This window comes from Vigna angularis, chromosome 1 (assembly GCF_016808095.1).
Source record: "Vigna angularis cultivar LongXiaoDou No.4 chromosome 1, ASM1680809v1, whole genome shotgun sequence".
NCBI lineage: Eukaryota > Viridiplantae > Streptophyta > Magnoliopsida > Fabales > Fabaceae > Vigna > Vigna angularis.
In genome coordinates, this window is record NC_068970.1 from 1,727,699 (window position 1) to 1,742,949 (window position 15,251).

At 28.4% G+C, this 15,251-nt stretch overlaps 1 protein-coding gene and 1 long non-coding RNA gene across 2 annotated transcripts; one reads left to right on the forward strand and one right to left on the reverse strand.

Annotated features, from left to right (window-relative positions):
* Window positions 1–230: 230 nt before the first annotated feature.
* Window positions 231–2,113, forward strand: LOC128194946 (uncharacterized). Its single transcript, XR_008246419.1, has 2 exons — window positions 231–668; window positions 1,627–2,113. It is a non-coding gene; the product is annotated as an uncharacterized LOC128194946 (long non-coding RNA).
* Window positions 2,114–9,415: 7,302 nt separating this feature from the next.
* LOC108340249 (probable galacturonosyltransferase-like 4) lies at window positions 9,416–10,877 on the reverse strand. The gene has a single exon (XM_017577498.2). The coding sequence runs from the start codon at window positions 10,736–10,738 to the stop codon at window positions 9,686–9,688; it is 1,053 nt and encodes a 350-aa protein (XP_017432987.1). The 5' UTR covers window positions 10,739–10,877; the 3' UTR covers window positions 9,416–9,685.
* Window positions 10,878–15,251: the final 4,374 nt, after the last annotated feature.

Below are 15,251 nucleotides of genomic sequence, written 5' to 3' on the forward strand. Positions count from 1 at the left end.
TTCTTTTATACAACTTTAGCAAATTTAATTTAAAAGGAATTGAAAATGTATTAAATATGGAAACCAATCTTTTAAAAGAAGAGTATCATTTATAAAAAAAATAAGTTAATTATAATTATATATATATATATATATATATATATATATATATATATATATATATATATATATATATAAATATAAGTTGAAGGTAGTGGGAAAAATTATAATTGAAAGATAGGGCTGACGTAATGAAGCGGCTGTGAAGGCTATTTATTTTGATGCTATGTGGATGTAGAAACAAGTGAACACAACAGAAAGTTGGATGAGATGGGATCTGAAGAGAGAGTGGTTAGGGTTAGGGTTTTGCATCTGTGGGAGAAGAAGATGAAGCTATGCGACTTGTCCTCCTCATCTGATATCAAATTGAAGACCGCCTTGCCTACCTTCTCACTGCATCCCTTTCGAATGAAAATAGGGTTTTCCTATTTTCATTTTTAAAATAGGCATTGCATTGCATTTCGATGCAACTTCCCATTCCAATGCCTATTTTAAAATGAAAACAACAATACGCTGTTTTCGTTTGAAACTGTTGTGAAGGAAGATAAAGCTAACGAGTTCTTCAATTTGATTTCAGCTGACGAGGACCTTTATATCATCAACACCTTCTGCTCTCTTGCTTTCTCTGGGTAAACACCGTTTTTTTTATTTACTTTTTTTTATTTACTCTTTTTTATTTACTCCTGATCTTAGCTCTGCTCAATTATTCTGTGGTTAAGTTCTTTTGTACATGTTTCACTCATAATTACAGTGCCAAATGTATGTTTTTTTTTCTCTGAAGAGAACATGGGAAAACGGGTTTTCTAGCTTTTTTTCCTCTTTTAATCCATCCTCCCAATATACCCAACTTCAGACTATACTTTTATTTAAAATATGCTTGTACTCAATTACTATCTTCTAATCATGTAAATCTCTATGGACCTGCTTTTGTTACTGGAAAGAAAGGGTAAAGAGATAAAGAAAGGAGAAGTTAAATTCTCGAAGCAAAAGTTTGGTTTTTTAGTGGAAAGGGAGGGTGCAACACATTTATGTTCTGTGAATTTTTGTATTTAAAAAAAGAAAGAATTGTATGAAATGAATGGAAAAAATTTGTATACAGTCAAATATCATTTATTATTTTTTATATCTCTCTACATTATCGCTAAGTTTAGTTTAAAGCTTGTTTTCCCTTGTTTTTGTGAATAAATGTGCCATTGATATTCGAAAAGAGAAGTCTAACACACAAGTTTACAAACTTGCCAAAAAAGAGTCCTTGGACCCTATTGGAGACTAGACTGTTGAAGCCAAATTTTTATTATATTTGGTTATTTCATAATCATGCTGGCAAAAAATGTGCTTTTAGTGTTTGTACTTTTGGTGAGGAGTCTTAGTTCTTGTGCAAAGTCAATGCATTTGATATGTGTACTTCAAGAAAAAGAATTTAGTCTCTACTTACATCGGAACATAGATTAATTTTTAAAAAAAAAAACTATTGGAATCAAACACATCTCAATTTAATAGTGTAAGTTCTTAAGAACATTTAAACTACATCTTCAATTTAACATAGTTAACCTGAAGTTTAAAAACGAAAACTGTATTTTTCTGAAGTTAGAAAGAAACCAGATCCAGTTAATCTTGGACTTGCTTTGTACCATTTTGTTCCCCAATGGAATGCCAAACAATAACAGAGGACAGACATCATGTAAACCCGAGATTTTGGTTTCTGTTCCAGTCCCTTTCTCACTTGAACCTGCTTTACTTCAACCTTCGTTCTGCTCAAGACTGTTCTTCTTCGCATGCTCAAGTGTCAGAGTTTGGTTGTGTGACTCACGGTTTGTTGGCAGGGTTCATGAATTTATGAATATTTATTGCCGTTTGGACTTTAAATGCAATGTTACTGTAGTATGGTAGAAATCATCTGTTACAAAATTCTCTCATTTTGTTCATTTTAATGGTTGGTTCGCCATTGCTGAACTTGTGCAGAAGAACAAGTGTGAAATTTCAGAGTTGCTCGGAATTTTTTTTAACTGATAAATATCTGTAGTCTTTTGGAACTGAGAAAATAAAGCTTAAAATAAGATTAACATGACTACAATTATAACTCTTTGTTACTGGTGAAAGATTTATGTTGAGAAAATGTCACATGACTATGCCGACCATGTTCAAAGAAACTTGAGAACTGTTGAGAGTGTCATGAACAGAACAGAATGGAGTATTGTTGGATATAATTGAGAGCAAACAGTTAGTTACTAACATATGTTGTTTGGTAATTTTCTTAACTACAATATTGGGAAAATCGTGGTAATATTACTTTCTCTTTTATACTTTCTTGAGCTTGAAACACGCAGTATGTCTGAATGTTTGAATCCATATTTTTGATATTTTCTAAGTTCAGAACAAAGTTCTTACTTTTTCTCAATTTGGGGTGTAATGGTACTTATGAATCCTCTTTTTCCTAGTTCCCACAAATGAGTGCATTTAATAAGAATAGAATCAGAAAGTAAGAAAACAAAAGTTGATCTTGTTCCAAATACTTTATGAAAATTAATCTGTCAAACACCCTTAATATATAATAGTAAAAATAACTTTTGTGATACATAGAATAACATATTTATTAACTATTGTAAAAAAACACTGAGAGATACCATAATTTTATTTAGTCCTTAACAAATCCTGATTTCATTGAAAAAACACTGAAACGAATTTCATTGAAAAACATATGAAACATTGTGTAGCATTTTTTGTTTTTTAATTTCAAAATTAGATTATTTTGTGATTTTTTTTTCTATTAGATTTTGAAACTTGTTATGTATGACCTTTATTTTCATTCAATTTCAAAAGTTGTGTGAATTTCATTTTTACTTAATTTCCAAAATCCAATTACATGTAGATTTATTTTTTGTTTGTTAAATTTTAAAATTCAATTGTGTTGAGTTTTTTATTTTCACAATTCTAACAAAATTAATAAGATTTCTTATCTCCCTGGTCTTAAATGAAGGAAAATGAGAAGAGGAAGAAGGAGGTGCAAGGAAGAATCACAAATGAGGCGAAGGAGACATAGATGTGAGGTGAAGGATGAGAAGCAAATAAAATAGTGACAGTATGGAGGTGCAGAAAAATAAAATGTGGAGTGAAAGAAGCCTCATAAATCTTCCTAGACAATGCCATTTGATAATGACTTCAGCACATTAGTATAAAATAATTTATATGAAGACAAGTTGCTTATTGAGCAAGTTGTTGGCCCAAACCAACATTGAAAGAACAACTAACCACTAACTATAAACTTATATAGTAGTGTTGTGCATTAACTTTTGATAATGATCCTTTGAACCTTGTGCCTAAACCTAAATCCAAACCTCTTCTCACATTGCTTAATAAAATGGTTGTATCATTCATTAATGATAGGCAAATTGATGACATTAGGTATTATGGGTACACAGTTTATATTCATTTATTTTCTTATAATTTTCTCAAAATTATATGTGGAAAACTTTCACAAGCATATAGCTTTATCTCATTGAAACTTCACCTAAGGAATATTGTAAATTATTTTCATTAGAGGTGTGGTATAGCAAAAGTTTTTGGAACCGTTAAGTCATATAACTTCTTATTTGGATCTTGAATATTCAAATCAGTAAGAGAATTAGACTATTTTATAATAAAATAAGTGTGAGTGTTTATGAAGTTAGTATTATTTGGAAAATACTAATTATATTTATAGGATTAACATAGATTATGAATCTATATTCCTATTAGAAAAATTACAAAATAAAAAATAATAATTAAATTATCAAATTATTAAAATTTAGTTATAATATGTAAATATAATTTAAATACACGTAGGTTTGGACTCTTGCATGAGGAGGAAGATACTTGAGTATTATTGAATCATGTTTTTTAATATATTTATTAAATGAGATAGAAACAAAATGATATATCATTAATGTTTATTTTTCTGTAGAAAGGTGCTTTCATAACATGGTTGAACACTTCGCAAGTTTGTTTTCTTGTGTTGCATAATTTTTCATCAAACAGATGAGACTATAGGTGCCTCTCACATTAGCAGCTTATATTTTATATAGAAGTTTTTAGTTTTGTCTGAATAATAAGAACTATTCCTTTTCTTATTATAAGAAAATAGCTCTTTTATTTATTTTTCTCTTTCTTTTTTTTCTTTGTTGTTTATTCATTAATGATTATCTATAAAGAATTCTCATTCCTTTTAAATGATTACAAGAATCTGTTTTTTTTTTTCATCTAGTAGATATTTCTTATGGAATTATCTTTAAGTTAAAGGAAATTGATAAACCTTTTCATTCTTGGCAACGAAATAGCACTTTTTACTGTTTATTGGTTGCTAAACTTAATATCAAGAAAGTTGATTTATTCATCTTCTATTGCAATCATATGATAACTCTGAAGAGAGGTTTATCTTCTATTACCTACTATTTTAATAAGGTTTGTCTTTAAGATAGTCTCAGTGTATCTTTTAATGCAACTCACCTTTTTTATCACAATTTGTACTATTTTGATTTATTATTTCTTATAAATACAATTACTAGACTTGTCAATTTAGTCTTATCACAGAATTTGGTTTTAATTTACATGAGTTTCGATCAGAAAAATTTACAGAATAGAAAACTCTTAATTGAAATAGTTCACGGTACTAAAATATCTTCAAAAATCTTGTAGATCAGAAATAGGTCATGGATCTTTCTTTTAGAAAAAATATTCATTTTGAATACAAGAAAAAAATACAATAACTCTTAATTTATTGCAAATCTTAGTATTTTTAATTTGTCAAAATATTATATACAAACATTTTAACCAGACTAACATAGATTTTGTAAGAAGTTTCAATAAATTTACTTACTGACTTATATAGAAAAATTACATAACAACATAGGATGTTAAAATCCTTGACCGACTACACATATTTAACTTTTTTTACTGACTTAACGTATCTTTAAAATATATAAGATAGTCATTTAATTTTGTTGTGAAAAAATTCATCTAGATTTGAAACTTTAAAATAATGAATTTATGGATAATAAATTTATGAATTTTTTTTATTATATATTGTTTCTTTTTCTAATGTAGGACTTAAATTTATATTTAAATTCTACCAATTGGTTATTCTCTTTATATATATATATATATATATATATATATATATATATATATATATATATATATATATATATATATATATATATATATATAATAAACATATATTTAGTAATTATAAAAAAACTTTATTGTATATTTTATTAAAATTAATTCAATATTTTCACATTTTGGCTAGACTCCATAATCCATATTTCTTATGTTATGTTTGGAACTTTATGATGTACTATGTACTACTTATTAAATGCTATAAGTTTTCTTTTTTAGAAATTTATAAAATTAATAAATAGATTATAATCAATTATTGTACTAAATTGTATATTATATATTTTATTTAATAATATAATAGGAAGTATGATGTAGAAAATATTGATTTAAATATAATAAAATTACAACATATTATACTATCTAATAAAACATATAGTTTTACATGTGTATATAAATTCTATTGTTTCTAAAAGCTAATTAAAGTCTTATAGTAAGGCCAAACTTACCTTAATCCTAACCTTAACCCAATTGAGAGGAAGTTTTGAAAGCTAAAACTTTTTTTTTGCCCCGTAGGAAACCTCAAAAAATAAGGTTTTTCAAGAATAGATTAGAGCTGAAAAATGAGCCATGAGTCAAATTAACACCTCTAATTATTATTTCACACATATAATTGTTTGAACAAAACTACATCTATTTGGTGTTTGCCTATTTTCCTTAGTTGATTTGATCCTATTTTTAACATATTTAACCAATTTTTTTTAATGGAAAAATACACTTGCCAAAGTACATATTAATGTGATTTAATTTTTTCATAATTACATTGGTAGAAATTGTGAGATTAGCAAAATAGCATCTTATAGTGTTGTCACCTTAGGGTAAATCGAATTTGACACATCTTAGGATAAATCGAGTTTGACTCATCTAGGGTTGAGTTGAGTCGAACTCATCTTAAGTATAGCCAAATTGAATCTATATAAAGTTGAGTCAAGTTGGACTTAAGTCAAACTCAAATCAAACTAAGTTGAGTCTGACTTAAGTGAAGATTAGCCAAATCAAAGCTAAATAAAATTAAATTGATGTGCCCAATTATCAAAGTCAAACTAAATTGTGCTAGGTGTAGGCTTTTGTCATTGATGTTGTACTGCCTGTATTGATTTTATGGACTCTTTGTTACAAACATAAACTAAACTAAACTGTGTTAGGTGTAGGCATTGATGTTATAATACCTATATTGATTTTATTAACTCTTTATTACAAACATGATCAATGACAATGCTTTCACTTCGGGTCCATAGACTTCTTAATAGGAACGAAAAATATATTAAAAAAATAATTTTATTTTTCTTATATTTTTCATGTTTATTTTAAAGAATGTTTTAAAAACATTTTTATGAAAAGTGAAAAAAAAAACATATCTTCATGAACTAAAAAAAAGTGCAAGAAGAAAAAGGTAACTCAGCGAAAAAATATATAATTTTATTATTTAATATTTAAGACAGAGTGATATATATATATATATAGGTTTTTGCACCAAACTAGGCATATTTGTCTTTAATATTACCGAAATGGGCAAATTCAACCAAAATTACGAAAATGGGGAAGTCGTGGGGGCCCAAACGACTTCAATTGAAGAAGTCGTGCCCCCTGCACGACTTCACACTGTTCATATGCACAGTGTTGAAGTCGTGCACTCCAAAAATGACTTCTGGGTATGGTAATCGATTACTACAATGTTGTAATCGATTACCATATCGTTTTTAATAAAAAAATAAAAAAAAATTGAAATCGTAGGGGGGTTCACGACTTCAATAAGAGAAGTCGTGCACCCCTACACAACTTTACTTTATTTTAATTTTTAACTTTTATTAATTAAAATCATTTATAATTTCTAAAAAATATTTTTAAATGTATTTAAAATAATTAAAATTATATTTAATTAATAATTAAAGTTTTTCAATATTATTAAATAAATAAATTTTATACTTTTAATTATTTTTGTAATTAAATTAAATTTTTTATAAAAGAATTTTAATTAAATAATTTATAACTATAATTATTATAATTATCTAATTAAAAATTCAAAAACATTTATATTTCATTATAATTTATTTTTTTTAATTTTAATTATTATAGTATATTTTTTTACAAATTATAATTAATTAATAATAATTTTTTTCATTATAAATTATTTATGCATTTTAATTTATGTAATTACAATAATAATAGTTATAAATTATTTAATTAAAATAATTTAAAAAAATGTGATTAATTTAATAACAAAAATAAGTTTATTTATTTAATAATATTTAGAAACTTTAAATATTAATTATATATAATTTTTAATATTTTAAATACATTTAAATATATAATTTAAAAATTATAAATCATTTTAAATAAAAATAATAATAAAGTGAAAGTGTACGGGGGGAGCACGACTTCAATACAAGAAGTCGTGAACCCCCTCCACAATTTTAGTTATTTAGTCTTTTTTATTAATTTAATTAGTTTATATTTAATAATTTTATTAATTTAAATAGTTTATAATGAAAAAAAATATTATTAATTAATTATAATTTTGTAAAAAAATATACTATAATAATAAAAATTAAAAACAATAAATTATAGTAAAATATATTTTTTTTTTGAATTTTTAATTAGATAATTATAATAATTATAGTTATAAATTATTTAATTGAAATTTTTTTATAAAAAATTTAATTTAATTACAAAAATAATTAAAAGTATGAAATTTATTTATTTAATAATATTGAAATTTTTTATTATTAATTAGTTATAATTTTAATTATTTTAAATATATTTAAAAATATTTTTTAGAAATTATTAATGATTTTAATTAATAAAAGTTAAAAATTAAAAGAAAGTAAAGTTGTGTTGGGGGGTGCACAACTTCTCTTATTGAAGTCGTGAACCCCCTACGATTTCAAATTTTTTTTTTTTTATTAAAAACGGTATGGTAATCGATTACAACATTGTGGTAATCGATTATCATACCCAGAAGTCGTTTTTGGGGTGCACGACTTTAATACTGTGCATATGAACAATGTGAAGTCGTGCAGGGGGTACGACTTCTTCAATTGAAGTCGTTTTGACCCCCTACGACTTCACTTTGGGTCAAAATTTGCCCATTTTGATAATAAAGACGGCATATTTGCCTAATTTGGTGCAAAAACCATATATATACATATATATATATATATATATATATATATATATATATATATATATATATGAAATTTATCTACACATAATATTTGATTTTTCTTTCTATCTCTCTTTCCTTATTATATCAATGCAGCTTTTTAATTAATGTCCATCAATATTTTTCTTTTCTTAAAAGGAAATTCAGGAAAAAAAAATTGTTTAATAGGTGTTGGATGAGTGTTCGTGTTTTGATGGGTGTTGTCTATCCCTTTCAATTTATATAATTATAACCGTTTTGCTTATAAATGTACATTTGGTTTCATTTATTTTATTTCCTACATTTATATATCTAAATATATTTTTTTACATAATTAAAGAATTCGAAAATATGTAATAGTTTATTACAGTAAATTACGACTTAAATAAAATTTTATAAAATATACATAAAGAATTCATGAAATAAAATTTAAAATCTCCAATAACATTTATGTTATTTTACTGTTAAAAGGTATTCTTAGATAAATTGAAAGATCTTTTTTGGTTCTTAGATGTGCTGCATATTGAGAGAGAAGAAAAGTAATATATAGATATATAGAAACTTATATAATAAAATAAGAAAAAATAGTATGAAAAGCGTAAAATGAGTGTTTGAAATGTTATCACAAGTTGTATAATGAGAATGGCATTGACTTACCACCTTAGAATTCCTCATGTATGATTTTTAGATTAAAGATTGTATTCAAAAGTATCTTTTGCTGCTGAAATTAATTTCGAAAAAATAATATATGAAGTTCAACTCTTGTATGTTATTAAAAATGCGCATAAGCTTGTGTGATATACGATTAAAAGATTGAAAAACCAGCTGACATCATAAGCATTGATACGACGTTGATTATATAGGATTATCCTGTATTAATTTTTTTTAATAATCTTTTAACAACTTGACTGTTTTATTTATTGATTTATATATTTGAAATGGATTAATGATGTTAAAAAAATTGTTAAAAAAATTATTAAAAAAACATTTTTGGATTATATATTATAGTTTTAGCGAAAGAAAAAAGAAGGTGTTTAGAAAGGAGAGAGAAGGAAATCCGATGTGGAATGACTATGAACAGAAGAAAAAGAAGAACAAAAGAATAGTACTGAACGAAGGAAAGGACAAAAGGAATTTACAACTCCGATCCAATGCCAGGCTACTAAGCTAAACGTAGGGTGTTGGGTTTGTTTGTTAGTTCCTTTCTAGTCAGAAGCTGAAAATGTATCATCTCATGCATCAGATCCTCTCCATTCACGTAATGTATATATATATATATCTATCTCCTTCAAACAGATAATTCTCGTGCACGAACCCGCTCACCTCAAACTCATTCATTCATATATTCATTTTCTATTCTTCAAAAAAGTGTCTAGAAGAGCGATAGAGATCGTAAGGAGCCCAAAGATGGTCCACGATGCATGGCTTTCTAGAATCCAATCTCAACCAGGGTTTGCCCTTCCCACTCCAATGGAGCAAACTAATGGGACCAGGGTGCAGGCTCCTGCATTTTCCTTCGAAGTTGTCTCCACCCAAACCATGCTGGTTCCATCTATGGTCAACCGCTTTTATGTTCCCCGCCAGAACCAACAAAAACGGCGGAAGAGACCCCAGATGGTAGATCCTCTTCTGCTGCTTCTGCACCGCCATCCATGACTCCACCTTCTCCGTGTATCTCTCCTTCCTCCACGTGTCCACGTCCATCACCATCACCCCCGTGTTGAAATAACACGGCATCCTTCCCTTGAACGTCTTCGCCAGAGCGGGGTCCGACCAAAAGGTGTCCGTGAAATACAGCGTGAAGTTTGCATGGCAATATTCAGGCGCAGCCACCACCTTCCCTTCCATGTCCACGCCCCAGAGCTTGGCTATGTCGTCCACAACCACCAGGTCAGAGTCTAAATATATCACGCGTTTCACGTCCTCCGGGATCGTGTCGGCGAGGTATATTCTGGCGTAATTCAGGGGCTGGTCGAGGGCCTGGCGAATGGACTTGGAAATCTTGCCGCGGACCCTGTTGCTATCGAAGCGGTATATCTTCATGTTTAGATAGGGGAAGGTGGACCTGATGCTGGAGAAGAGTTCGGGAGCATCGTCGTTCGCGGAGAGGAAGTGGAAGGAGAGATTTTCCGGGCAGGTTGAATGCTGGAGCATGGAGAGGACCGCCGCCATGGTGCCGCGGAGGTAGTTGGCGTCGAGGGTCATGGCGACGTTGATGACGTGGTCGGGGGTGGAACCGCACTCCTGGCCATTGCGGAAGGCGGGGGCCTCCCGGAAGAGAGGGAGGTCCGGCGAGTGACGGTGGATGAGGCCTAGACGGATGGCGGAGACAGGGCGGAAGAGGGGGAGGAGGAGGATGGGGAGGGACAGGAGGCCAATTAGGGAGGTGGAGCTCCGAAAGACCATCCTGTCGAACGAAGGTTGTATGTTGTTGTTGTGGTTTTTCTGGATCAAGAACGCCACTAATTAATCCAGAGTGAGAGATTAATGATATTATAATCAGAGAATGTAGCGAATAAGATTTTGTTTCAAGAGAGGTAAAGCAGTGCGTTGGTGGGTTGAGAGATTGCGACTCACTCACCATTTCTGAGGAAGGGAGCATCTTTCGGACACTTTCAACCCTATTTCTAGCTTTTCAAATCTCTATTTCGAATCTTTTCTTCATTTGGACATCTCCTCTTCTTTTCCTTTCTTCCCTCTTATTTTACCAACACTTCACTTCATCACCAACATTTTTCATATCACCTCACTTCTTCCTTCGATTAATTTATTTTTCACTCAGGATTTAATTGCTTATCTTTATACATTAATTTCACCATTCTTATTTAATTAAGTCTGATCTTTGTTTAGCTAAAATGTAAAATACAATGTCTTTATACAATTACTATACAACCTCGTGTCTAATAATATTTTTTTCTTATTACATATTTTTTCTTAGTAATTACTCATTTAAGTACATTGTTATTAAAAATAAAATTTCATAGGGTTCTTTGAAAAAGGTTGTGAAAATAGCATTTTTCTAGAGAAAATCTAAATAAAAAAGGTTGAGTAATTTATCTTGTTTCTTTAGTAGAGTATTAGGTACTCTATTAGGAGTTTGATTTTGATTTGACATTCAAACTCAATATGGTTGGATTATGAATATGAAAAATAGTATTTATGTGGGCATGCATGTCCAGGACCAAGTGATGATTGAGTTCACTCAGAAGGTTAAAAATCTCTATGTGGTTTATTTCACACAGGGATATTTCATCTTCTACCTGTACATCTCATTCTCCATCTCCAACTATTCTATTTCTAACCTTCATAAATGTTTTTTTAATTTTTTTCTCTTTCTTCTTAAAATTATTTTGTAACTCTTTTATTAAGATTTCGAAATCTGATTCATAATTTTTTAAAATTTTATTTTTAAATTTAAAATTTAATAATAATAATTTAATCTAATTTAAAATTTTAATATTATTTAATATGCATTTATATCTTAATAATGATTTAATATACATTTTTAAAAATTTTATTAAATATACATTTATTTAAATATACATTTATTTAATATACATTTAATATCTTAAAAATGTGTATTAAATAATTATTAAGATATGAATGTATATTAAATAATATTATAATTTTAAACTAGATTAGATTATTATTAAATTTTAAATCTAAAAATAAAATTTAAAAAAGTTTATGAATCAGATTTTGATATCTATATTAAAGGAGGTGCAGAGTGATTTTAAGAAAAAAGAAATTAAAAAAAAATGTGAGAGGTGCAAAGCACCCTTGACAGAGAAGTTGATAATAACCCAATCTCAACCATTTCAGTGTGAGACTTGGGCCAAGATTCATCAATGCTAAGTTGGCTGTTACACTTGTATCTCCAATAATTTTATTTTGTATCTCTAAAGTTTTTTAAAATTTCAAAACTGTCATCAACAAGTCAAAAAATCCTATATTTCATTTTTTTCTAATTGATTTTTAAAATTGGATGAAAAAAATTTTCTTCATCAATTTCAAAATTTAACGAAGAATTTTATCTTTTATCAAATTTTAAAATACAATAAAAGATATTTTCTTTATCAAATTTTAAAATTTAATAAAAATTTGATTTTTTTTTGTTGAATTTTGAAATTCATTGAAATTTTTAAAAATTCTTCATGAAATTCGATGGAGATAATTTTTTTTATTAAATTTTAAAATCTGATAAAAGAATTTTTAATCAAATTTTAAAATCCAATAAAAAAATCTTAATCGAAATCATAAAAAAAATCTTTCATCAGCGAAATCTAATGAAGAAAATTTTTTTTATCAAATTTTGAAAATAGATGAAGGAAAATATAACTCTAATATTACTTTTAAAAATTGAAAATACGGAATAAAATGATTGGTAATGCAGTTAAAACAACAAGCTAAGTTTAACACAAAGACACTGATTTTTGTAGTGATGTGTCTGATCATATAACACCAATTCTCTGTTGAAAGAATTTCTGAAACCAAATCCGGTTACCCTCACTCCAACTGAATCCCATACGTCTTTATATTTAAGTTTTTAATTTCTTTTGCTTTGTATATTTTTTTAATACTTAATGTCACGTATTCTCTTAAATTGGTTTACACAGTTTGAAAAGTGTCACATATAAATTTTTTATTTTATAATTCCTTTTATTTTACTTTAATTTTTTTTTCTCTCCACCTTCTTCTACCATCCACCACCTGCCAAAGAAAAGGTTAATCTTCCAAAAAAAATCCTAAAAGGAAGATCTCAACTTTTAGTACTTTTTAATTCAAACTCCTAAATATACCTCAGTTGAAATCTTTCACCCATATACTAATTGACTCCAAAAAATAGAAATAAAATTAACCTTTTATTTTAGCAGGTACATGTGTGTCTGAGTCTTTTTTTTTCTTCATTTCTCTAATTGATACATTTGTGGTGTTTTGAAGTCTATGATCTTTTATGTTGAAAGAATTCTTTTCATCGATTTTCTATTTTTATTTTTCAATACAATTTTTTGACTTCTTTTTTTGTATTCAACTTTATCCATTACTTTTAAAAAATTAATTTAGTCATTTATTATTTAACTTTAGATCAATCACTTCTTCTACCAAGAATTTTTTTTTTCTTGAATTCTCACATACAACTCCAAGTTGTCTTAAAATGAATTAAGGGATTTTGTAGATCAAAGTTTCAGGGTAGAAAAAAAGGAGATTTGTGAATGTTAGTTCTCTCAGCAAAAATTTGGAGAGAAAGACAGTTCTAAATATATGCAATTACTTTCTACCCTTGCTTCAATTTAAATTTGTTTTCCATTGTTTCTATGCATACATTCTCTTTCGTCGTGTACAATGCAGGGCAAAGACCCACACATGCACATATTAATTTTATTAACAATTTATTATAATAATTAAAAATTTTCAATTTAAGAAATAAACATTTACATTTTATTTTTTTTACTAATTTTAGCTAAATACATCTTATTTTATATTCATTTAACGATAAAATTATAATTTTACATTTTAATTCATTAATTTTTTTTATCCATGTCACGTTGATTCATTCACAATCTTTTATAAATATTACTTTCAAATCCTTCAATTTACATACCAAATAACACCACTTTATCCTTTATTATTTTGTATCAAATCCTTCCATTTTTTTTCTTCTGGAATAATCTCTCTGGAAAGGAACAGAACCTAAATTTTACAACAAAATGTCTAAAATGGATGGAAAAATTGAGTGGTTCATATATCAAAAGACTCAGTTCATTGTATTCATTCTTAGTATGAATGAAACACAAAAGTTTCTTAATTTTAATTTATTTTCCTATTTTTATAATTTGAATTAAATAAAAGATATTTTTTATCAAATAACTGCAGCAAGTTTAGCGTATACTGAGAAGAATACTAACACAGTGACAGCGAGTAGTGACTGAACAACAAAGCTGTCCAAAGCATGAAGACGAACCTTGTGAAGTAACTCTGTTATCAGTTTTCCTCATCACAAAGTAGTAGTGGTAAGGTCCTACTCAGTTTTCCTTGTCTCTGGCAACTCCTAAAAAATGCTTCCTCTCTTCTACTTACACGGTTACACTACTGGCCCCAAACAAAAGACTCAAACCTCGACAACATTCGAAGCTCTCTCATCTGCAACTGCAAGTGTCATGGTAACATGAAACGTAATGTCCCACGTCAGCACCACTTTGTCTTCTTGCTGTCACCTCGAATAATCATATTCTATTGTTTATTGGATGCTAATTGCAATTGCTGGTAATTGCACAAGTGTTTTTAGGGAAGAAAACTTGGGAAATCTGAACAACATATCTGGCACTTGGATTTGAGTGTGCGGTGAGGTGAAAGAGGGCATGATTGGGTGTGACTCCTCTGTACAGCATACTTGTATTGTACGGGAAAGTAAACCAATAAGGACAGGGCATACAAAGAGGACAAGAGAGAGAGAGAGGGTCACGCAGCAGAATGATGCTTGTGGTGAAGCAATCAAGAGAGATTCGAATTTTGCAAGAAAAAAAATAGACAAAGACATGCATTTGTGTTCAAAATGAGAGAGGTTTGGTTTGGTTAAAGCACGAGAGGAATGATGTGGCGTGTATGGGAGGGGTGGATTTATCATATGCTTGTCTTTCTATTTGTATGGTTATGTTCATCTTTCGAGATAGATTTAGCCCTGGCATTGGCAGGGCTCGAGGTATCACATTATTATTCCTTACAAAAGAACTATAATAATTTGGTCACCTTGGCTTGTGCTAAGGGACCATCGTCTCTCTCTCTCTATTTGTTTTTGTTATTGTGGGACTTCCTATGAGATTGCCCACTTAAAAGTTCACAAAATGCATTGTTTGCTTCAAAAAAAATCTTAAGCACACCTACGAGGAATCATTCTTGTGGGAGCCATCTTTTCTAGTTC

Excerpts from the sequence above, each read along its gene's own strand:
- LOC108340249 (XM_017577498.2), bottom strand. The coding sequence starts at position 10,738 with ATGGTCTTTCGGAGCTCCACCTCCCTAATTGGCCTCCTGTCCCTCCCC.